Source organism: Phragmites australis, chromosome 13 (assembly GCF_958298935.1).
Source record: "Phragmites australis chromosome 13, lpPhrAust1.1, whole genome shotgun sequence".
In the NCBI taxonomy this organism is placed as follows: Eukaryota; Viridiplantae; Streptophyta; class Magnoliopsida; order Poales; family Poaceae; genus Phragmites; species Phragmites australis.
In genome coordinates, this window is record NC_084933.1 from 20,361,358 (window position 1) to 20,386,289 (window position 24,932).

Sequence of the window (24,932 nt, forward strand, 5' to 3'; positions counted from 1 at the left end):
AAAGACGAGAGCTGCTAATATAAGCCTTTCTATCCATTATTCACATGCTAATAGACATTTGTAACACATTTTTTAACTTTTAAGATCAAATATTTTCAGATTAATTAAGCGAGGCTGTTGTCAGACTAGCCCCGTATCCAAACGCCGTTGTCCTATCTTCATCATGCATGGTGCAAGTGGTACATGTCGTTTACTCAGCCGTAAGTAGACTTGTCCAATAATTGAGCGCGAAACTAATAATTCAGTGGCATATGCATCGCGCTGCAGATGGCTGAAGCGTGAGGTATATTTTCAGTTACGTGCTTAATTCAACGCTTGATCTAGAAGTCATGTGACGAAGATGGCCCGGAAAAGAAAAAAAAAACATGTGGCGAAGCAGCTGACGCGGCGACGAGTAAAATACCTCTGAATTCATGTGCCGTCCTACTGTATACAAATATAATACCGTACAGTTTGAAGTTGTTTGGGACATCCGGGGTAAAAAAATCAACTATTGGTCTATTTATTAGAGCTCCAGTTTGAAGAATTTTTAGAACCGAGTATTCCTAATTCTAGGAATTTGTGGAGCTAGAGCGATAGTTACACCGAAGATGTTAAGATGAGTTATTTTATTTTTATTTTTATCTAAAATAGAGACTTCAATCACTTAATTTTATCTTATAAATATAAGATCTGGTGTGCAGCTAGAAGTTAGAGCTCTGTCCAATATATATACATAAATACAATAGAACAATATATATACATAAATACAATAGAACAATGTATACTGCATTATATTATAAGTTACAAATAACTCATTTCGGTCTCTCTTTGGGGCAAGTGAAGTCTTACTGTATAAGTTATAAAGAACTCATTTAGATCTCTCATTAACCCTTTAGTTTTAGTATATTTGTTTGTCATCGCAGGCAGACAATATATATAGGGGGACTAAGTATAAAAAATACATAACAAGTTCGGTCAAAATAAAGAGATGTTTAATGAGAAATAACCACATATTCTCTTTAGTTGTATTTACAGTTGCTTAGCTTCTCTCAAATCATTATATGTAGTAGTAAAGAGTTTTTTTTAAGCCAGTGGTAAAGAGTGTTAATGCTGCAATAATTGAACTTTTGTTTTTCTAAACATTTTGGAAACTCCCAAGTTAAAAAAGGGACAAATATTGTGGAACAAGTGAAGTATCACTCCATCCGTCTAAAAATATAAGGCATATTTTATTTCGGATAAGTCAAACTTTGTATATTTTGACCAACTATTACTCAAATGTAAGCATATTTAATGTAGAAATATTATGTAGCTTGATTCATATTTCAAAATACTTTCACATATTGATTTCATAGCTATAAATAATATATTTTATGAAAAAAAATAACCATCAAAATCTAATTTTAAACACCGTGCCACAACACAATATGTCTTTTATTCTTGGACGGAGGACGGTACATTGTAAAGAGCTCTTTGGAGCTGTGCGGAGCATCTAAAGTCAACCGTGGATGATATCTGAAGTCAACTATACAGGTCCATTTGGGGCATCTTAAAGTCTAACTCTACATGGGTGTGATCGAAGATGTATAAGATGTATAATAGTTTTTTTAGATGGGTTCTATGATAGATTTGATTGAAAAGTGGGGCATAACTTGTTGGAATACTTGTGTATCACGTATATGTACTCACTACTACAGAATCCATTTAGTGAGGCACCCCTGTATAGAGAGATCTATGGAGCCGTCTGTACAAAGAATACCACATATGACTTCAAATTAGAACCGTCTAAAAAAATAAGAAAGAGTAGTTGCAACAAAGCAGGACGCTATAGTACAGATGGTTACAAACTACAATCATCTGTATTAATAATGTCCCACTCGTTTTGAACGTATATATTATATAGATTATTTTCGTATAATGGGTAGTAATAAACGACATGTGAGAAGGTAAGTAAGGTTCGTGCGAAATTAGATATTGCCAGTTTGACTCTAGAAAACACACTCGTGATATTTCGCGTAAAAAATCGTGTGACTTGTGACTGCTAGCTTAAAAAACTTAGTATAGGTGGTTTCAATAACGAGTCGTCTATATAAATGATTTGTAAAGACTCTTTTTTACAGATGATTAAAAAAATATTCAGTACAGATTTTACAAACCGTCTAGATTAGCGTAGATAAGATCCCATCTTCTCATCGGTTTGTTACAACCGTGTACTTAAGCCGTAGTGCTTCGATGAATCAGCATCGCGTGATTCTCAAAGTTCTTGCACGCTTTCATGTTGGAATACTTGTGTATCACACGTACATGCACACTTGGGCTGATCCCTTGTATATCTAGCTAACTTCCTAGATTAGCGTAGATAAGAGATCCATGGTCTCCTCATGTGTTTGTTATAAACGTGTACATCTCCTATACTACTTAATTAAGCCATATTACTTCAATGAATCAGCATAACTTTCAAACACATGTAAATAGCAAATGTGTAGAAAGAAGAGGAACCGCACGATGGAGCAAGCATGAATGGGCATCTGACGATGGGCAAGTTGTCTGATCACAACATTGACCATGCTGCATTTGTCTAAAGAAAGGAATAATAAATTCAAAAGGTTACACTATGATTGTGAGAAGCATCTAAAGCACAAATCTACACTTTCTATTGATATTCCACATCACAAAAACAAATTTCAAAAAAATCAATTTCTATTCCATTCTGCACTGCGGGGCATCCAGAGGCAAAGCATGGAAGCACAATTTCTTCCGAAGGAATGAGGTTCCCATATGCACAGACAGTAAGTGTACTAGCCTTTTCGTGAGTATATTTAACATCAAGAGCATATCAGGTGAAACACCCTAGATATTGAAAATGGTGCAAATTCTTTGTCAATGCAAAATTTCAAAAACAAATGCATTTACTTTTTAAAGATACAAAAAGATAAATTATATTGTTGTAACAGTGTGATTCTACCATTGTTAACTATTTACACACTATTGCATCTACAATTTGATTTTTTTCCAATCTCGTAAACAGGATTGATCTTTTCTTGTAAATTTTGCATGGACATAGAACATACCTTCACCTATAGGTTAGATATATATTTCTGTGTAAATACTTTTTTCTTCATGAAACAAGACACCATGCGAAATGCATGCAGGCTATTAGAGATTACAACAATAGAGATCTTTGCTAAATGCAGATGAAAGTTTAGCAATAGAATTTATGCTTAATGTTATTCTTTCTATATTTTGTGAATTTGTGTCAGTTATTTTTTGAAAGGAAAACAACAGAATCTCCCACTATGGTAAATATATTATATAAAACATGGTAAAAAAACAAGTAAAAAGGAAAAAGTAGGGAGCTTTGGACAAGAAGAGGAGGAAACTATGCAAGTCAGGAGAGCATGAGGACACCACCGATTTCAAAAGCTCACATACCCTATTTAACTATAAAAGAAATTCAGAAGTGAAACAATACTTCCATACAAGGAGGGAAGGTCTGACATTTCTGAAAATAAGATTGTTTCTCTGTTTCCAAATGCTCAAGTAGTGATAACAAAGATCTTCATAAAGAGAGGATTCTGACAATCTTTTGCAGCCTTCTGCATCATCATGAAGAATTGAAGATTGATGTTCCAATGCATCTGGATAGAGTACCAGCGGTTGGCCATCTTTGGTTGTTTGTCGGTTTAAACTTTGTAATAAATATATGTTGCGTATATCCTTGGATGTAGAGATTGAGATATTTTTATTATCTTGATGAAATAAATCTTTTAAAAAAATAAATTTTACATGTGAATTTTAGGAAACTAGCACCGATTTTAAATATTTAGTGCCTTCTTCGTCCCCTTAAACATCAGGAAGCATTATATATGATGCTAATGCCGGCTTCATGGTGTATATAAGATGATAAGGAGTCAGGATCGAATCACATTGCTCATTAGCAAAGAGTGTCAAGAACGACCGGGGAATAGTTGAGGGGAGCAGCATTTCATCCTGGTGCTGAGTTTCAGCCGGCGATATGGCACATTCTCAAGATATCCAGCTCCAGATCCGAGGTACTTGCTTAGCTTCAGTACTTCATGCATGCGTAGTGGCTGACTGTGTGAAACAACAGGATCTTACTACACAGCAGCGAGTGCAGTGTTCATACTCATACTAGCTAAGCTAGCTAGTAGCTTCACTGCAACTCTGCATTTCTACGTACCTAATTGTTTTGTTTGATCGAGTGAACTTCACTGGCTGGTTACTACACTAAACCGCTGTAATTAAATTTATTTCCACCAAGGTATCCCGGGATCGGAGTCCAGCCGCGGCGAGGGGCCGGAACCCGCCATGCTTCGGACGAAGAGGCGCAGCGTTCGATGGCGGGTGCTGGTGCTGGCGGACATGCTGATGCTGCTCTTGGGGGAGGCGATGGCGCCCCTCCTGTGCCGCCTGTACTACAACTCCGGCGGCAACAGCTTGTGGATGGCCACGCTAGTGCAGTCCGCCGGCGCGCCGGTGCTGGTCATCCCACTTCTCCTCACTCCGCGGGCCGCCGCCGGGGATCCCCGGCCGGCGGTGTCCAATCTGGCGGCCATCTGCGTGGGCCTCGGGCTCGTCATCGGCTGCGACAACCTGATGTACTCGTACGCCATGCTGTACCTGCCGGTGTCCACCTTCTCGCTCGTGGCCGCGACGCAGCTGGCCTTCAACGCCGTCACCTCGCGCCTCATCAATGCGCAGCGCTTCACGGCGCTCATCCTCAACTCTGTCGTCGTGCTCACCTTCTCCGCCGCGCTGCTCGGCGTCGGCTTCTCTGACGACGACGAGACCTCCAGCAGCAACGACGTGCCGCGCGGGAAGCACGCGCTCGGCTTCGTCCTCACCCTGTCCGCGTCCGCCGTATACGCGCTCATCCTGTCCCTCTTCGAGGTCACCTTCGAGAAAGTGATCAGGACGAAGACGCTGCGGTGGGTGCTCAAGATGCAAATTTGCACGAACGTGGTGGCCTCGGTAGTGTCCGTGGTAGCGCTGTTCGCGTCGGGGGAGTGGAGGACGATCCCGGGGGAGATGGCGGCGTTCAAGAACGGGAGGGCGGGGTACGTGGGAACCCTGGTGGGGATCGCGGTGGGGTGGCAGGCGGCGACGCTGGGTGCTGTGCGGCTGATCACCAGGGTGTCGTCGCTGTTCGCGAACGTGACGGGCACCCTGGCGCTGCCGCTGGTGCCGGTGTTCGCGGTCGCCCTGTTCGGGGACAGGATGACGGGGATCAAGGTGGTGGCCGTGCTCATGGCCGTGTGGGGTTTCCTCTCGTACGTGTACCAGCACTACCTCGATGACCGGCGCGTGGCTACACGGAAGAGGAGAACGGCGGCTGACTGCAGCGTCTGCGCGGCGCGGATCGGAGCAAGCCAGGCGGTCGTGCCAGCTCCGGACTCCGACGTGGCTTAGCAAGCTGCTCGTCGCTCGGCTGACTCGGATGGCGTCGATAACACCTTTTTATTTTCTATTTGTTTTCGCACATTTAAAAGTTCGTATCTTTTTAACCCAATAGTATATTGGTTCTTCATTTGTTCCACTGTCACATTTGTATTGCTTAATTATACACAGAGCTCACAAAGATCAATGTATTTTTGTCTAGTAACACTTTATTTATTTTTCGTCCATGTTATTTCGTGCTATAACGAAATACATGTAGCAATCTTACTGCTAGTTGGTGTTGTTTCGTGCTATATGAAGACACAAACAATGTTTCTAAGTTTCTAACAAGCGTTGCGCCGTAGCTCTCCCATATATAGGAGCATAGGACCTCTGGGCGCTAGCACAATACACGATCTAAGATGAGAGACCTTACAAGCACTGCATAGTGGGATCACTTATGAATACAAGCATCACATGTGATAACATTAGGAGCAGCCACCATGCGGATCGAAGTCGCTGGTGACGTGCGCTCGACATTTTTGCTTAGGTGGACAATGAAACCACATGAGCCTAGTTAGTCAGAGACACGATCTTCATTGGTTAGCGCTCGACAGGGATCTTAACCGAAGACGGAGATCTTCGTGGCGGTAGCCATTGTTGAGTCGGGATTTGAGGAGGCTTCTCTATTCAGAGTTAAGAATTTTTTGGTGCGGACGGCCGGCTAGCTCGAAGCAAGGGGATAGAGAAAAAAGCTGAGCTTGCCTTTGCTATTTAAGGCCGTTATTTCCACCAAACTAAATCAGTAGCGACCTAGAATAAATAACAATGCGAAACTATTTGTGTATATAGTTGTGACCTACGATTAGCGGAAGAGTTCCTAAACAATTGACGGTGGTCTGGAGCGGACATTGTGCTTTGTTTCTCTCCTTCCATAAGCTCCAAGTAGTTAACATCACTATGCATGCCGTCTGTGGTGATCTTACACTAGTCTAATTTGATGTGTCTTTCTAGACTCGATCTCAAATATGTGATATTGTCCTTGTTGGTTTGACCCTATGGCGGCTAAGAAATCGAGGGGGCTCTCTTCTCCTTCCTCTTCTTCCTCCTATCCTCTTAGATAATCAAGCTTTAGCTCTGAAAATGTCTGAGAAAGCTTGATATGTCTGCTGGTATTCATATGCAGTACACATCTGCTGCTTCTCTTTTGAGATCAGACAATTGCTACTGATTCCTGCGAAAGCTTGACATATCTCACCCGCTTTACCTCGATCAGGACGGAAAGCAGCGATGTTGTCTGCGGTCTGCCCAATGCCAATCCACTGCATGCTGATCTCCGCGCTTGTAAACCGCTCCCTTCAACCACCAGTGTTTGTGCAAGTGTTTTGCCAGCGGTGAGATTGTGAGAAGCTCCCTTCAACCACCAGTGTTTGTGCATATCTTACCATCTGCTATTCATACCAGAAGTGAACAAGTGCGTCGGTTTTTTTTCCAGGCAGGTCGCGAAGCCCAAAGCTGCAGGTGTTTCATGCTGCAGTATCAGTGGTTCTTTGCTAAACCTTGCTACCCTTGAATGGCTGTTGCTTCTTTGATAAAAGAAGAGAACCAAGAGAAATTTTACTGATGGTAGCATAAAGATAAGTATAATCTGCCAGCGAATTACATGCTCGGAATCTGCTTCAGCAGTCAATCATTCAGAGCATGCATGGATGCTACTGCCACACATTGCAAATTTGCAATTGCATTGCATGGTGATATGATGGTATACATCTGAAAGGGAAAGGGAAAGGGAAAGGGAAGAAGAGTTGTCTAATCAGATGGCAAAGCTAGCTGCTTTACGCGTTTACCAACCGTCTAACAGTAGGCCTCCCATCTTTATAAACTCCTTTCGTACTTAATTAGTTTCTGCGGAAAGCTGATGACTTTGGATGTTCCTTGATTTATCAAGTCAACTAGGTGCGCCCTTTTAAAATTCCGAAAAGGAACGACGCCAAATACAGCCGGGATTGCAAATTTCACCAATAAAGTTTCAGATTTTGACGAATTTCAACTCCTCCTTTCACTTCATTTGCCGAGAACCAGCCCACTAGTCCCTGTGATTGGTAGCTCGAATTACTAGAAATTCAAGTGCAATTAACTAATCCCAGCTTCCAGTTAGAGAAATGCTTCATTTCACCTAATCTAATCTCACGTGAATCATCCATTTCACTTAGGATGTGTTTTGTTTTTCATATCTAGAATCTCAAAAAGAAATATATTTATTTATATGTATCTATTATTACAATTTAGTCTGACATAAGTAAATGTACGGTTTTATCATGATTCGATGGATGCAGATTTTACATCCGCTTATGTAAGGACCCCGTTTGTTAGTGTCACAAAATTATCTTTATGTGAGTAAATAATCACAATATTAACTCATGTATCGCTCATACGATCTCATATTCAATTAACTAAATAGAAATTCAACCCAGTGTGTCCAGACAAATACAACTAATAAAAAACTCTTTTTCAACAAAGCGGATCTATTTATCAGTGTCAGAAAGTTATCTTCACGTGAGTAATCAATCACAATCTTAACTCTTAAATCTATTCACGCGGTCTCATATTCGATCAACAAAATAAAAACTTAACTCAATTTATATAGATAAATACAACTAAAAACTCTTTTTAATAAATATAATTTCACTCAATGCCCTTTTATCTTAACCTGCTTATATAATGTAACTACGTGAAACCACCGAACACACCCTTCGGCGATAGATTAACCAGCTGCATAATTTGTCGTGGAGTGGAGTAGCGCAGTGCAGAAGTTTTTGTTTTAGGACCTCGCACTACAGAAGTTGATCGGATGGCCAGGCCAGCTGCAATCCACACGTCACACGAGGACGCACGCCGCTCGACGAGTCAGCCTGCCGACTCACGACCTCGCGTCGGTCGTCCCGGCGAGCCCACAGCTCATCAGAGCTCACACACGAGGCGGGCACGCCATTTTGCCGTTCCGCCCCTCGGAGCCGCGCGATTTAGCGTGCGCCCCACCGCCTTTTACCACCCAGCGCCTTCCTCTCTTCGATTCCATTTCCACGCACCCGCACCCACCTCCCTCTCGGCTCTCCCTCCTCTCCGAGCACCACCAAACCCTAGATCTCGCAGCGGCAGCCATGGCCAAGCCCTGGGGCGGCGTCGGCGCGTGGGCGCTGGATGCCGAGCGCGCCGAGGAGGAGGAGCGCGAGCTCGCGGCGGCCTTCCCTGCGCCCGAGCCGCCTGCGGCCGCGGGCGGCGCCGCCAGCTTCCCCAGCCTCCGCGAGGCCGCCACCACGGGTGGGGGCAAGAAGAAGAAGAATAAGGGCACCACCCTGTCTCTGTCGGAATTCACCACCTACGGCGCACCGCAGCGCCGCGCCGCCCCCGTGGAGCCGAGGGGTCTGACCCCGCAGGAGATAATGATGCTGCCCACGGGACCCAGGGAGCGCTCGGAGGAAGAGCTGGACCGCTCCCGCCTCGGCGGTGGGTTCCGCTCCTACGGCTCCGGGGGCGGAGATCGCCGCGGCGGATTCGACGACGACGGCCGCCGCGGGCCGCCCGGCAGGGGCTCGGATCTCGACATGCCCTCCCGCGCCGATGAAGCCGACAACTGGGGGACGAATAAGAAGTTCACCCCGGCTGCCAGCGACTCTGGCCGTCGTGATAGGTTCGGCGACCCTTCCCCTCTCGGTCGCGCAGATGACATTGATGATTGGTCGCGCGGCAAGAAGCCGCTCCCATCACGCTACCCTAGCCTCGGTTCTGGCGGTGGTGGCTTCCGTGACTCCCCGAGCTTCCGAGACCCACTGGGTTCCTCTGATTCTGACCGTTGGGTCCGTGGTGGTGGCTCTGTCACCCCTATGCCACACAACGGCGAGGGGGAGAGGCCGCGCTTCGTTCTAGATCCACCGAAACGTAACACCTCAGCTTCTTCTACGCCACCTGCCGAGGTGGCACGCAATCGGCCGAGCCCATTTGGGGCTGCTAGGCCCCGGGAGGATGTGCTGGCCGAGAAGGGGCTCGATTGGAGGAAGATCGAGAGTGAGATTGAGCAGAAGACCAGCCGGCCTACCAGCTCCCACTCCAGCAGACCAAATAGCGCACATTCCTCCCGCCCTGGGAGTCCTGGGTCGCAGGTTTCAGCAGTTGGGAGTGAGGGAGCACCGAGGGCACGGCCAATGGTAAACCCCTTTGGTAATGCCAAACCAAGGGAAGTGGTGTTGCAGGAGAAAGGGAAAGACTGGAGGAAGATCGACCTTGATCTGGAGCATCGTGCTGTAAATAGGTACGTTAGGTGCGGAAATGCCTTGATTAAGCGTAGCAATTTTCATGGTTGTGGTAATGCGTCACTGACCACTGACTAGGTAAAGAAGATAATGTGAACCATTTTTCATGGTCGTGGTAATGCAATACTGATTACCAAGTACTGACCTAGGTTAAGAAGGTTATGCATATCATTTGTCACTGTGTGGTAATGCAACACTGAATGCTGACAAGGTAAATAAGATAATGCATGTCATTTTTTCATGGTTGTGGTAACACAATACTGAGTACTGACCTAGGTTAAGAAGGTTGTGCATAGCATTTATCATGGTCGTGGTAATGCAATACCGAGTACTGACATAGGTTAAGAAAGGTGCAACCTTTTTTAGAGAAAAGAAAGGTGCAACCTCTCACAGAACCTCGATTTTTTTTATGGAAGCACTGGTCTATGATATATCTTCACCTGTGGTGTTTAACAAGTCCACTTTGCCAAAGCTGACCATTATTTCATAGTATGATGCTACCACAAGTTAAGTCAGTCATTTTAGTTTTGAAACTGATTAATATAACTGTATAATATAATCTAACACATTCAGGCACAAATTTTTCTCAAAACCTAGCCCCACACAGGGGGTGCCTACTCGTGCATAGCACAGTACTTACACTTTCGTCCTTGCTACATGTAAGTGGGTTAACACGAAGGTACTATGTTGGGCCCGGAGGCATTATATGATAAAATGCTACTCCCACCACACTACGCACCACATACGTCAGTAGTAAAGCCTAGTAACAGGCTGGGCTGTTCATGCTTTTTTATAGTTTTTGATTTTAGGCTTTAGATATCAATGCATAGCCCTTTAATCTTATGATGTTATCAAAAAATAATTTAAACATTGTGCCGTGAAATCGACTTTTACAACAGTGTCGTGGTTTAATAGAACTTTCCTGGTTGTGCTGATTGTACTCTTACTAACTGCTGTCACTGTATTTAAACTATGACAGTTGATCCTTATGGTTACGGAGATTGAAGTATGTAAGCAGGGGTTGGGCGGAATAGATTGGGTTCGGTGTACCTACTAGTTAGTGGGATTCAAGTGATATGTAGTAAATCTGTATTTCCATCACTTCAAGTTTTTCATATACGTCACTGCATTAGTCTTGTTAGCCTTGGTGTATAATTTTGTTTCTCTTGTAACAACATTAGACCAGAACGATGCCATCTTGCTAATCTGCTAGCACCGTATAGTTCATGCTATTTTATTGTTTTTGCCTCATTTGGCTGAGTGTGATTTGTATAGCACTTTACCTATACTGAAAATATGTATTTGGTGAGTGAAATGTGTGGAGCGATGGTTTGATTACCATTTTATGAAGTTTATTCAACTAATCTGACTGCAAAGAAATTTTCAATAAATTTTGTTTTAACACTGACCAATACCTAAGTAGTTTTTTGCACATATCTGACAAAAGAAGAGGGTTATATAGTTATATATGACACTACTGCCACTCTTTTAAGGCTACAATTTCTCTCATGTTCTGTAGTGATGTCAAACTTTTGCAATTTTAGTTAAGCTTTTCTTTCTCCTTTATAAAGTTCCTATGTTAATACTAACGTTTTCTTAGTTTTAAGCAGATATTCACGCTATTGAAATTTTCTTCAATGTAAAAAGTCAGTACATTTTTTTCTTCCTCGTAGAACAAGCAGCATGTCATTTTGTATTTTGTCACCAGTAATTGAATCGAGCACTAACTTTTGCAATTTTTCCTGTGATTATATGTCATTGAGATATCAATTAAGGATGATATACTTCTTGAACTCTGATGATGTATTGTTGATTGGTCTGATGTCTTAAACTGCTGATAATTGAACCACTTTAAAGCACCTAAGTCTAGGATAAGTTACATGAATAAATGAATTTTCTTCGATTCCACCTTTCACGTGTTGGTGGTTGGCTGATTCTCAACATGATCTATGAAACTATTAACTTTTTTTATTAATAAGGAGTTGAGGACTATTTATCCATTTTATTTTCAGCTGCTTTTTTAGTCTCCATGTAAGATTTTGAAGTAAATAAACCTTTGGTACTTGATCCTGTCAAACACATACGCTTGTGTTGGTTCCTTTTCTCTGATAATCTTTCCATTTAGTTTCTTGGGTCTATATTCCCAGGTGATTTAAATACTCATGCACTGTACTTTTCAGGCCAGAGTCAGATGAAGAAAAGATTTTGAAAGAAGAAATCAACCTTCTGAAGGTCGATCTGAAAGAAATTGAGGCAAAGATAAGTGATGGTTATGATCAAGCCTCCCTAGAGGAAGCCAAAAAATTGTCAGAGAAGACATCTCAGATGGAAAGGCAGCTCCAGCTTCTTTCAATTGAGTTGGATGATAAGATTCGATTTGGGCAAAGACCTAGTTCTGGTGCAGGCAGGGTTAGAACATATCCACCAACTAGTCTAGCAGAGGAACCGCAAGCGACAGTGTCCACCATGGACAGACCGCGTTCTCGTGGTGGTATGGAACCATACTCAAAGCCAGTTGAAGAAAGATGGGGATTTCAAGGTAGCAGAGAAAAGGGATCTTTTGGTGGAAGCAGTAGTTCAGACAGGTTTGTGCAGTTTGCTTGCTTAATTTGATTATGCGTGGTTCTTTCAAGGTTGATGTTTCGTCCAAAAACTTGTGGTTTGATGGTTTAACATAATACATTAGTTGTGTTTAGCTCAATACCAGTGATTTTATTGTAGAATTAATGTACAATGTTAACTTTCTAATTGAGTTCTAGGTATGCTGTTTGCTTGTAATAAACTGAATGCATATTAGTCATTTAGTCATGGTAGGTATAATCATTCTTCTGATATTACGGCCTTCCAGTCCAGTGTGCGTGTGTGCATTAGTGTTCCGTATGATAACCGCTCTAATGGGTCAGCTCTCAATATAACTTAAGCTGTGTTGTTTAAGACGCAAATCAGTCTACTTTGTTTTTTCAAGCAGTTAAATCATATGCTGTTGCCATTGGTAGTCATGCAACTCTTTGTCTATTGTTTTTTTAGGTCAATGACTAGGCAGAGATGGTGAAATTCCGACCTTGAGCATCTGTTGAGTGTGAAGGAAGCTTCTGGTTCCCGGTCCTTTTTTGTTTTGAAAGAATGGGCAAAATAAGTCATTTTCTTTTCGCCGTGTTTGTTTGATCCAGAAAATTGGTGAGGATGGAGATAACTCCACATGAAGCTATTGACTGTCAGTCTCTGTATGGTGTAGGATGTTTTCCTTTTTTTTTTTTTTGCGACCTTCCATGTCTAAACGAAACGAAACCAGGTAACCGTTGTTACTAACTATTATTCATGCTTACTCAATTCAAGTTCAGCTTTTGTTGCAAGTCGTTTTTTTAAGCATTCAGGAATGGTGATCTTGATCAGAATTGGATATTTTGTACAGATTCATGTCTTGGATATCTGTTTCTGCCTTTTATCAATATATTTGCGTGTATTATGGCATGAGCTATGATTCTGTCACCTTTGTCTGGAATATCGCTGCCTTGTGAAGCCATGCTCTACTCTGCATCAGACCTGTTCCCTTAGAAGAGAATGCCCTGGATGTGTCATGTTTTAGCAGACATTGATTGTTTTAGACCTAATGATCTGTTCCGCTACGTTTGGAACGTTCTGCAGATTTTTTTGGGAGGGGGGGGGGGGGGGTGGGGGTGTTTAGGAAACTGTCTTTCTGTGAGAAAGTATGGTTTTTTACGGCTGTCAACTGATCTGCGGATATATCAACACTTGACTTCGTTGCTGTATGTAAGAGTTTGTAATATATTGCCTGTGATCTTTGTTGCTTCTCTGTTTTTGAAGCATACGAGCTATCGTTGTGCGAATGAGAAACTTATAGCGAAAGTTGGACTAAACTTTGGAATGGGTGATTGGGTGACTGCAGATCTGTTGTCCATGCTGTGAAAGAAATGTCTGCTTTGCCTGGACATGGACTTCCACCTTGGTTGAAGTGGAGTGAGATGCATTTTTTTACGTAGTTGACTCTGCTATGATGCTATAGACGAAACAGGTTAGCCGTCAACAAAAACGACATAGGCTAGCTACTGCTGTACCATTCCTATAATTCGAACATCATAACGTTACAGGCTTCCAGCTGAGCTGCGCATCACATCAGTTATATACGTTTACTCGCTACATTATAAGAACGTGCGCTTCTCATCTGCATCCGAAAAATTGCTATATTCAGAGATGTCAGATTCAGGCTGAATTGAACGAACATGTGCCAAATTCTGGATTGAAGTTTCTGTGTTTCAGGACACCTTTCAGAATTCAGAATTTGTTTGCAGGTGTTCGAGTGAAAGTGTAAAGAGAGACTAGATCGGGAACTGAGAGACTGATTCATTAGTTGATCTATTTACATATATATACAAAGTTAAAGGGGTATGTTGGTGCCTGTTCAGATAAAGAGGCGTGGGTAACCGTCGGCAGTTGTCCTAATGGTTTTGGTTGGTTGTTGATCGAGTTCACAACACTCCTCCTGATCAATGATTTCTATATAAATTGAATTGAAAATTTCTTCAAAAATCCTATGAAAAATATGATATATATATATATTATGCCATTGAAAACTCCTTAAAAACCAATTAGCAAAATTAGAAGAAAATTATATAACACACACACACACACACTATATATATATATATATATATATATATATATATATATATATATATATATATATATATATATATATATATATATATGCTTATATTGATATTGCCTTATTAAAAACCTTATATGAGAAATAAAATTGAAAAAACTCATAAATGAAAAGAGCGTAATATATATAATCTAATGATCAATAGGTTATTAGAAATCCCCCCCCCCCCCAGCTTTGCAAATCTCGTAATCTTCTCATACCAATTTCATGTACATATTTTTAGAATGTAGATTTTGGTAGAGATTTTGTAAATAAATCTGCAAAATTATCACATGATTTAAAAATTTTCATCTCTCCACTTTTCTGTAGTTCATGATGATAGAATAATTTTGGAGCAATATATTTTGTAATGTTGCTCTTTATATTATATGTTTGCATTTGTGCAATACAAGCTGAATTATCTTTGTAAATAATTGTTGGTGATTCTAATACACCAATATCATATGATTTTTGTATGTGATTAATCATTTTGTGAAGCCATACATATTGACAAGAGGTAAGCTTCAAGGCTCGCACGGTCTTATCGAAAACCCGCTACATCCGCCGCACTGAGGTGCACCCCCTAGTATGAGGCGATCTATAGTACCAGATGCGTCCCTATGTATATCATAAATGATATCGGCATGTGTAAACAAACAAGATATAATAATTTCAATTTATAGTCGTTGTTACGCGAGTATGTGGTATTGAAATGAGATGTAAATTACACAAACCGCTAATGCAGCGTCCTCGTCCCAATGGCCCGGGTAGGTCTCCATAGTCGACGTGACGTGGGGCCAAACACCCTCTGGGGTGAAGGTGACCCATGTACGTGTACGTGGCACGTACCATCGTAGGTACTCCTCGAAGCTCTGCTCGTCGAACGGACGCGCCTCCTCCATGACATCCTGAAGGGCTTGGGCCCATGCTGAGACGTACGGGGCCAAGCGATCTGCCCAGAGGTTGCCAGCCGGCTGTCCCTTGCGTATATACCTGCAAGTGAACCACGTTAAATAGAATGACAGTAAGACGAATGTTACGAATTATTCACTTCATTATATTTACCTGTGGATGTGCATTGGAACAGTGCGAATGCGGGCGAGAGGGAAAGCCTGTTGGCGGCCGAATTGCCGCATGACGCGGTACGGTGAGTACTCCTCGAGGTAGTTGTTGAAGACAAGCGGTGTCTTTGTAAGCCAGTACTCCTCATCGCGGGTACACAACGGAGACATATCCAAACCCGCACGGCCTTGGATGGCCAAGAAGATGTATGGCATTCATACCACGTCATTCGGACGCAGCCGGTTGAACTGCGATCGAAAAAGCTCATACGCGTTGTGAGCCTGCTCATGCGTCCAGTGTGGCTGTGTGATAAACATAGTCAGAATTCATAACAAAAACATGTGAGAAACATGGTCTACATCCATAAAAAAACATGTGACAATTAAAGTATTCAAAATCAGAGGTCTGATTCATCTACCACTGCCTCACTTGGTCCCGCTACTACTTCCGCATAGTTTATCTCTGTTTGATCCTTCTAGTACGCCTTAGCTAACAAAATCAGAGACAGCCCACGTTCACATGATATATCTACATATTGCCTCCAAGTAGATGTGGCTTCGATCGGGACAAGCTCACCAAAGTATCCCTGACTAGCATGGCTGAGGACAGCTTTCAGCTTAAGATCATGTTGCTGCGGATCCAACTGAAAAAAACTACATCAGCCACTTACACACACCCACAATGATCCTATCATTGGCTTTACTAAGACCCTTGACGATATGATGAAACCCAGATAGATCTACACCGTTAAGACCATAACTAATTTCACTATCACCATAATATATCTGAAAAAATAATTTATCTGCCATCTCTGGAAACATCCGCAAATATAATCGATGTTAAGACCAGCAAACTATATTTTTGATTATCTGAACTAAAAAAATTACCGACACCGATTAATGCCTAACAATAGGTTCTTCAATAATACACTTAATCAAACTAACCTACAATTATTACTCTGTACAATCTACATATTCGAAACTACTATACTAAAAATACTACTATGTATTTAATAGCTATCCTACAATGTCAGAATTAATATTGACAATATACTAGCATTTTCTAAACCTTAAACCCTAGATTATACAGTGCTAAACCCTATATCATACAATGCTATCATAACCAAACTAACCTACAACTATTACTTTGTACAGTCTACATATTCAAAACTACCATACTAAAAATACTACTATGTATTTAATAACTATCCTACTATGTCGTAATTAATATTGACAATATTCTACTAAATATAGCATTTTCTAAACCCTAAACCCTAGGTCATACAGTGCTAAACCCTATGTCATACAATGCTACCCTGACCAAACTAACCTACAATTATTACTATGTACAATATACATATTCGAAACTACCATACTACAAATACTACTATGTATTTAATTGCTATCCTACCATATCGTAATTAATATTGACAATATTCTACTAAATACAGCATTTTTTAAACCTAAACCCTATGTCATACATGTCTAAACCCTACGTCATACAATGCTACTTTAATTATTAACAATAATATAAATATAAAAGAAATTACCAAAAAATACTCTTCAAATCCGCCAATCAAAAACAGCGGGGCTTCGCCATGCTCTCTTCCTCTCATCTCCTCTCTTCTTCAGACTTTTCTCTTTTTTCAGATTAAAATAATGATTTATCCTCATTTTTCACCCTTTTTATAAGAAGGGAAGAGGGGGGCGGGGCTGGCTCCTTACCGCCCCTATTGCCGCTCTCTCAGCGGGCGGTAAGAGGGCGGACAGGTGGGAAGCCCCTACCCGCCCCTGAGAGTGCAGGCGGTAGGCGCCTACTTTTGTAATTCTTTCCACGAGAAATATATTTATTTAAATTTTTAATTGAAAAAATATAAAAGTAAAAAATTCTTTTTTTCTGGCCTTTGGCAGAATCATACGGACTTGGACATTGTTGTTCGAAATCGGTACGGTCCAGCCCATAATATTTATATATCCGGACCAACAAAATTGAGAAAGGCTCTGCCAAGGCCCATATCACGAGACCAGAACTACACGTGGCCCCACCGAGAAATCCTCCTCGTCGTCTCACACCTCGTCACCGCCGCACCGTCTCCTTTCGTCCTTGCTCCTCCTCTCCGACCACGCACGCGGCCTTAAACCCCTCCGCCCCACCCCACTTAACCCGAGATCGGACGGTCCAGATCTCTCCTCTCCCCCTCCCCCGCTCCGGCCCCCGTTCCCGCCCTCTCCCATGTCGCCGCCGGCGGCCGGCACCGCGGCTACCTCCGGCGAGGCACCGCCGCCGTCGCCGCGCGAGCTCTACACCATCCCGGCCTCATCCGGTAAGCATTCTTTCCCTCCTCCCGAGCCCTTCTTCCCGTCGTGCTCCTCCTAGGGTTAGGGGGATGACCCTGGAGCCACCCGCCTGACAAAATTGCGCGTCTTCTGCCGCCCCCGCAGGTTGGTTCCGGTGGGACGGGATCCACGAGACGGAGCGGCAGGCGCTGCCGGAGTTCTTCGGCGGCGTCGGCGGGGCCGGGTTCGGGACGGCGACGCGGAACCCCCGGATCTACCGCGAGTACCGCGACTTCATCATCGGCAAGTACCGGGAGGACCCCGCTCGCCGCCTCACCTTCACCGAGGTCCGCAGGGCGCTCGTCGGCGACGTCACGCTCCTCCGGAAGCTCTTCGCCTTCCTCGACGCGTCCGGTCTCATCAACTTCTCGGCCACCTCCTCCTGCCCAGCGGGGCAGCAGCAGGAGGCGGGGGTCGTCGTGGAAGCGCCCGTGGGGTTGCAGGTGACGCCGAGGCCGCCGGCGTCGTACTTCGCGGAGGAGAAGCGGGGCAGGGGCGGGGAGAACGGGTTCCGCCTGCCGCCACTGACCTCCTACAGCGATGTGTTTGGGGAGTGGGCGCCTGGGAAGGCGCCTATATGTGGGTATTGCGGGGAGGGATGCAACTATGGGGAGTTTGAAACGATGGAGGTACCACCAAAGTTTCTTGTTTCAAAAACTATCGAAGTTTGAAGCTTTTCTTGCATGACATTGAGTTCTGTAAATGGATTTTTGGGGTTTATTTTTTGATGTGCTAAAACTTAGGATGTGGAATATGCAACGCCTATAGTACTATTAGCGGATGTTAGAGCAGAGGTGAAAATTGTACTATGGGGTGTAGGTCCTTTGACGTATCACTCATGCTCGAGAAACATTGCAAACATGTATAAGATTGCCATTTTGAACTGACCACCCCATCTTTGTTAATAAAACCAGCAGCTCCTTTTTAGTTATGTTTCAAGAAAATGAGAAGGGGGATAATAATTGTGGTGCTATGTATATGATTAGTTTGATAGGCATGCTATGCATTGTCTGTCTGTAATCTAACCCCTACGTTCTAGGATCGGAACATTTTGTAATGTACTTTTTTTGTTTTGTAGTTTTAGAGAATCACATTTATGAATATGTTTTGTAGTTGGCGCGGAAGATAAAAGATGTTTTTTTTAAATACTGTGTGAGGTTGTTAGATGATAAAATGGATCCCCTCCTTTTTGTGTAGCATGCCTTGCACACGCAACCTGCTCACTGATCTTTACCGGATATCAAACATATTAGCATTTTCTCCCCACAGAATACATACTTTGAAATGTCTCAATTTTTATAGAATTTTTGTAGCACCACTCTGTTTTATTTAAGGCACGTATCCTAGTGTCTTTTATATTAAAGAAGGATTCGCCTTACTGTATCAGCTATACTCAACTAAGTGGTGTTGTTTATGCTTCAGACGACATCAAGCAGTCATGAATTTAGAAAATATCTGATATGTATTCATTAACATTTCCCATTTTCGCTTTTCAGGATGGTGTTAAAGTATGTTTCAAATGTTCCAAGACCAATAATGATAATAAGGAAAAAGCGATTAAATGTGCTGGTGACAAAAAGGAGAGTGCGGACAACCATGCTTCCAGTTCATGGACAGATGCGGAGACATTACTCCTATTAGAAGGAGTCCTAAAACATGGAGATGACTGGGATCTCATTGCCCAGCATGTCCGCACAAAAAATAAATCAGAATGCATAGCAAGGCTTATTCAGTTGCCTTTTGGTGAACATATGCTCGGCACAATAAATGGTAAATCTGTTAGCGGGCTCCACATGAACCAAACAACTGATGGAAAAATGAACCAGCACATTATGAAGGAGTCTTCAAGCCAATCAACTGAACTGGCCGATGGCATGCAGATTGATGGAGATGAAGATAGCGCTGATAAATCTGCTGAAGAACATCCTACAAAACGTAAACGGTTATTTCCTTCAATGGATGCTACCACATCATTAATGGAGCAGGTAATTACTACGAAACGACATGCACCAAGAAACTCATGTGCTAAGGACACATATAGGTTTTCAATGGCAAGAATACTAACATTTGCTTATGCTACCTCAGTTAGCTCTGCTGACTACAGCAACTAGCCCAGATGTTCTTGCTGCAGCCGCTGATGCCGCAATTAAAGCGTTGGGCAATGAAAACCCCCAAGCGAAGAAAGCTTTCCATCTCAGTGAGAGAGAATACAAAAATAAGGCGTTCTCTTCTAACCATGTACAACAGATGTAAGAATGAGTTCACTATTGCTCATATGTTTCTTCTTTTGCCAGTGTTGGTGCAATTTTTTTTTTGCTTGACACTTTAACAGCGATTGCAGAGTTGGCAATCAGGATGCAGAAATGCATGTGCAGACTGTTACTGGTAGGTTAAATTTATTTTTTCACATTCCAAGCTAATATAAAATTATAAATACAGTATTTGCCCCCCTTTTTTCTACTCTGCTCATCTGAAATCTGTCTTTCATTTATGGTTCAGATAAGAAGCAGACTAAGCAGTTCATTGCTACTGCATATCAAGTGAGGGCAGCTGTTGCTACTGCTATCGGTGTAGCTGCTGCCCGTGCTAAAATGCTTGCAGACCAGGAAGAGCGAGAAATGGAGCTCCTTATGGCGTCTATAATTGAAACTCAGGTGAAACACTTTTACTTGTTTCCTGCATAACCTTTCATCATGATAGTAGTTTTGGATTTGTAGTTTTTACCGATGTTCCTTCGTCAGAAAGTCACATGTTTGATGGTGTGATAAATTGTATTCTGACCATATCATTACAATTCCACAACACTTCACTACTTCAGTACTGCCAAATTTTAGGCTTCCTAGCTGCTTACCTATGGATAACAGACATGGTCACTTTAAAATAAGATAACAACAGTAGTACAACTGTAACCATCATGCTTGCCTGGTTGAGCAATGAAGAGCTGGGAGGTTCTTATGTGCTGACTGTGGGGCCTGGGGAAAGAAGGCTATTTTCATTCATTGTCTCAATTGTTCCCTTTCTGTATCCGCATTGTGTGTAGGTCTCTAGGATGTCACTAATGACAAAAGTCGGGTTACTATTCTGTTCCCTTAGATTTCACTTTCACAGTTCCACCTCTTTTGGGGAGTCCTTGTAACTGTTTATGATTGGATTTAATAGCTTTCTGAAAGCAGAATCGTTTAATTTGTGATGACTGCTGAAGGCATGGACTTGCTGCTACGAATAGCTTCTATATGAAAACAGGCAACAGCGATGTTACTCTCTTTTGGTTTGGAGTCTAGCAAACTTTACATATCTTTTCTAGAAATTTCTCTCAGAATTATGGTCATTGCTCAGTCACTGACTGCAGTTTGCTGCCTATCTATGTTTTGCAGCTAAGAAAGATACAATACAAAATCAAACACTTTGAGGAGCTAGAGTTGATCATGGAGCAGGAGTACACCACTATACAGCAAATAAAGGGATCCCTCATCGATGAATGGCTGAAGGTCCTGGAGCAAGCATTTCAGTCTGGAGTGTCATTACCGAGAGACGAAGTGCTTATGAAGTTGTTCCTAAACAAGACCACCTCATAAGGAAATTGACTGGAGTCAATTAGCTCCTCTCTTATTTGCATCTCCCTCTGACTGTAGCTAGTAGGGTCGCTTGTATGACGGCGCGTCTGTAAAGGTGCTAATTGAGCATTTGATTTCCCAGAATTTTGGGTCTGGGATTGCAACAGCCCTTTGTAACATCCTGTGTAAGTGTGCGCAGCATCTCTGTTGTACCAAGACGTGCGTGCGTGGGTATAGTGTGTCCCCATGTACCCTCTTAAAAAACAGTTTCCTGTAGTTGTTGACATCTCTGACTTCATTCGTGTGGATATAAAAATCTTGCTTCATTTTTGGAGTTCCACCATGCTGTTTGATCGGTGATCACATTGCCTTGGTTCGCTGCTTTGATAATGTTGTATGGAAAGATGGTATCTGCAAGTTACCAACAAGAGCTTTGGCGAACAAACCTATTTTTGCACTTCCTATGATCATCACCACCTGGTCGTAGAACTGTGACGAGCTTCCGGCACTTTTCTAAATACAGAAATCAATCCGGACTGTTCAGATTTTTAATGGACGGCCAGTATGGGGAGAGTTAATCCCGTCTGAAACATTTCAAAAAAGAAAGAATTTTTCTCAAAGGCCTGGCCTTGAGCCCTCGACGAACCCCTAAAATGGCAGCCAAAACCCGCGTCCCCAACCCTCTTTAGCATCCAGCGGCGAGCAACCTGATGGCGAAGAAGAGCAAGGCGGCGGCGGCGGCGGCGGCGGCGGCCGAGACGGGCGTCTCGAGCCCGCAGGGCTCCGGCCACGGCAGCGAGGGCGGCGGGGAGAAGGAGGGCAGCTTCCTGCTGGGGCAGCCGACCTGGGAGGACGCCGGCGGGGGCCGGTGGCGGTGCGCGGAGACGGGGCACGAGCTGCCGGAGCGGGAGAAGGAGGCCTACGCGCGGTCCCGCGCCTGCCGCCTCGCTCTCATCGACCACGCTGTCGCGCGCAAGAAGCCGCCGCTCAACGCCTTCATGCCCCACACCGAGCACAAGTGCGTACTGATCCGCTTCGCTCCTCCTGGCTACGCAGCTTGTTCTGAATTTGTTCAGGACTCTATGGTTTACTCTGATGCGCGTTTAGGGGTTTAATTGGCTATCCGTTTGTGCTCTTCTGGGGATTTTTAGGGTTCTAAATTAAATTCTGTTTGGGTCTGATGCTGCGACGATGCAGATTGTATCATGAAACAACATTAGTGACAAAAAAAAATGATGTGTCCTTGTGGCCCGGAACATGCATTAGCTATTGCTCCTTAGGATGTGGTTATATATGAACTGAGTTGGGTTTTGTGTTCTAGATCGAAGCTGGTATGCAACATCACGGGGGATACAATAAACAAGTCGGAGGAGCACATCTGGAAGCACATCAATGGGAAGAGATTTCTTAGCAAACTAGGTAAAAGTTTCTCAATACTACTTGTATGATAGTTACTACTAGCTATTGGATGAACTATGTTGTTTCCTTTGTTTCACTGCTGGGTGAAGATTCCTCAATGAATGCTCAGCTATTTCCATATAGCTGTTCTTTTCTTTCCTCATGAAGTCATGATGCATTCTTTTATAGTTTTGTATCTATGTTGATTATCATTTTGGAACATCACCAATGGTGACTCCAAAAGAACGAAAGTTAATAAGAAATATTGGACAAATAGTTGCTACCTTTCTCAGAAATGTTCTATATGGATCAATTACAAATGGCTACTGAGTAGATTGTGTGCTCTGCAATGGCTATTTGCACTTGCTTTCATCTGTCTTCTCTTTGTTGTGGAAGTGATACATGGCTTCTAGTTATTGTAGTATTTTCCAATTGAACTATGATACCTCACATAACAAGCTGCTTTAAAGCCATTGCACTGGAATGTTTGGATGCATTTACATCTAACACGCCAAACCCTGTGTAACAGAACAACTTGAAGAAAAGATGGCTTCTGGTGAGATGGCTGAAGGAGAAGCTACAAAGTCAAATGAAGTGGTGAAGAAAAGCAAATCAAGCAGCAAGGACAAGAAGAAAGCTACTGTTGTCAGCCCTTCTTTGCCACGAGAACCTAAACCAGAGATGGATGATTCGGATGATGCAGATTTCTGGGTGCCTCCTGTTGGAAGTCGTTGGGATGATGATGATGGGAAAGACAGATGGGAGTCCTCTCCTGGGAAGAACGATGCAGCAGAGAATGAAGGTGCATTTGGTGTGTGTGAATTTGGCAGATTTAACTGCATTAAGCAATCCCTAAAGCTCAGAGTAATAATAATTATTAACGCATTTGGTACCAATTGTTTTGTTGCATGGGATAGTGTTCAGTTAAGATCTTGTTCTTAGATGGATCTATGAAATTCCTTTTTTGTTCACTAAGTTAATACAGAATTGGCCAGTACGCACTGTTGAAGTACAGACTACAGCGAATATGTTGCTAGGTAGCATTTTCCATGTTAACTTCCCTGCAAGAAGCACAAACATTACTATCAAAGGAATTCACTGGCAATTTATTTTTAGTGAAGCTATCATTTTGAAGATATCATTTATGCTGATCTTCCATAGTTAGTCCTTTTCCAATTATCTCTTTAGACTCTTTGCATCGCTATTATGTTGTCTTGTGTGCAGTTGAACTATGATATACACAGTACACAATCCTATTCAGTGTAGTTTCTTTTTTCCGGATATTGTGATGGGAGTCCATTAGCAGCAGATGCAGATGGTCTGCACTAAAAATCTGTTGTTTAGTGATTCATCTGAAAGGTGAAATTTCATTTACTTTGGCCTTTATTGTACTACTGTTCCAATTTTATCCGATATCTCCGAAGAGAGACTACGCTTGCCTTTACAATTGACTTCATTTACATTTGCATTATACCTGCTTAATACCGTTCAGTTGCTCCCTATTTTGGGATAATAGCCGCTTTCCTTTCTGAATCACACCGGGAGCGGCTATGTTTTGAAACATATAGCATGACCTCTTTCGTCTCATTTCAAAAGGTGGTGGTGGTGGTAGTGGTGGTGGTGGTGATGATGATATGGCTGACAAGGATGATGCTGAATCAAGGGAACTTGCTTCAAGGTATCTTCTAACCTTTTGGTCAGTTCAATCAATAGTGCCTGTTGTCACGTAACTAAGAGAGATTTTCTCCTCTTGTAGCAGGGCCAAGCGAATGTCGCTAGAAGCAGTAGGGCCGAGTAGCTTCGCTTCAAGGAAGAAGAAGCCCAAAAAGGATCAGTGAGAGCTGATCGGACATTTATGGAAAGTTAAAGTTATTTAGTTATTCAAGTGTTCGTTTCATTTTTCGCCATACAGAGGAACGTACTTTATCTATTGGATTATTGGATTGAGTGATCAATGACCGGTTTTGTATTAGTTTGCATGCTTTTTGTTAACGCTTCGCAGTTCTGCGATAGTTACGTCGTAAGAAAATTTCCCAAAACATGGGATGGATGCCTAACGAGAGCTAACGATTTGCTGCCACAGCACCGTGTGACTTGTGTCCGTAATCATCTAAAGGTTGAAACGAGAAGGGACAAAATTATTGCATGTAGTGTCCTCTTGCTAATTGCTAGTGTAATCTTCGTGTACTTCTACGCGCGATAAAGAGTTTGGTCTCTGCCGCTGCCAAGA

The 24,932-nt window shown here is 42.7% G+C and overlaps 3 protein-coding genes across 3 annotated transcripts; all 3 read left to right on the forward strand.

Annotated features, from left to right (window-relative positions):
• The first annotated feature begins 3,997 nt into the window (after positions 1–3,997).
• Positions 3,998–5,412, forward strand: LOC133889516 (probable purine permease 11). Its single transcript, XM_062330012.1, has 2 exons — positions 3,998–4,034; positions 4,265–5,412. Exons 1-2 carry the CDS (start codon positions 3,998–4,000, stop codon positions 5,410–5,412), a joined length of 1,185 nt encoding a protein of 394 aa, XP_062185996.1.
• Positions 5,413–8,400: 2,988 nt separating this feature from the next.
• On the forward strand, positions 8,401–13,029 carry LOC133888512 (eukaryotic translation initiation factor 4B1-like). The gene is made up of 3 exons (XM_062328787.1): positions 8,401–9,688; positions 11,870–12,274; positions 12,717–13,029. The coding sequence occupies exons 1-3, from the start codon at positions 8,541–8,543 to the stop codon at positions 12,739–12,741; spliced, it is 1,578 nt and encodes a 525-aa protein (XP_062184771.1). The 5' UTR covers positions 8,401–8,540; the 3' UTR covers positions 12,742–13,029.
• Positions 13,030–17,472: 4,443 nt separating this feature from the next.
• Positions 17,473–24,674, forward strand: LOC133888200 (SWI/SNF complex subunit SWI3A homolog). Its single transcript, XM_062328351.1, has 12 exons — positions 17,473–17,737; positions 17,856–18,379; positions 19,247–19,735; positions 19,836–19,999; positions 20,083–20,135; positions 20,250–20,404; positions 21,125–21,315; positions 22,188–22,322; positions 22,626–22,723; positions 23,232–23,513; positions 24,299–24,380; positions 24,459–24,674. The coding sequence occupies exons 1-12, from the start codon at positions 17,647–17,649 to the stop codon at positions 24,538–24,540; spliced, it is 2,346 nt and encodes a 781-aa protein (XP_062184335.1). The 5' UTR covers positions 17,473–17,646; the 3' UTR covers positions 24,541–24,674.
• Positions 24,675–24,932: the final 258 nt, after the last annotated feature.

What these genes read in the sequence shown, in the direction of transcription:
- LOC133889516 (XM_062330012.1), top strand. Translation starts at nt 3,998, where the DNA reads ATGGCACATTCTCAAGATATCCAGCTCCAGATCCGAG. An exon ending in TATCCAGCTCCAGATCCGAG is followed by an intron (nt 4,035 to 4,264) that starts GTACTTGCTTAG and finishes ATTTCCACCAAG; the next exon opens with GTATCCCGGGATCGGAGTCC.
- LOC133888512 (XM_062328787.1), top strand. Translation starts at nt 8,541, where the DNA reads ATGGCCAAGCCCTGGGGCGGCGTCGGCGCGTGGGCGCTGGATGCCGAG. An exon ending in GAGCATCGTGCTGTAAATAG is followed by an intron (nt 9,689 to 11,869) that starts GTACGTTAGGTG and finishes TGTACTTTTCAG; the next exon opens with GCCAGAGTCAGATGAAGAAA. An exon ending in GGAAGCAGTAGTTCAGACAG is followed by an intron (nt 12,275 to 12,716) that starts GTTTGTGCAGTT and finishes TTGTTTTTTTAG; the next exon opens with GTCAATGACTAGGCAGAGAT.
- LOC133888200 (XM_062328351.1), top strand. Translation starts at nt 17,647, where the DNA reads ATGTCGCCGCCGGCGGCCGGCACCGCGGCTACCTCCGGCGAGGCACCG. An exon ending in TCTAACCATGTACAACAGAT is followed by an intron (nt 20,000 to 20,082) that starts GTAAGAATGAGT and finishes ACACTTTAACAG; the next exon opens with CGATTGCAGAGTTGGCAATC. An exon ending in AAGTTGTTCCTAAACAAGAC is followed by an intron (nt 21,316 to 22,187) that starts CACCTCATAAGG and finishes GCGGTGCGCGGA; the next exon opens with GACGGGGCACGAGCTGCCGG.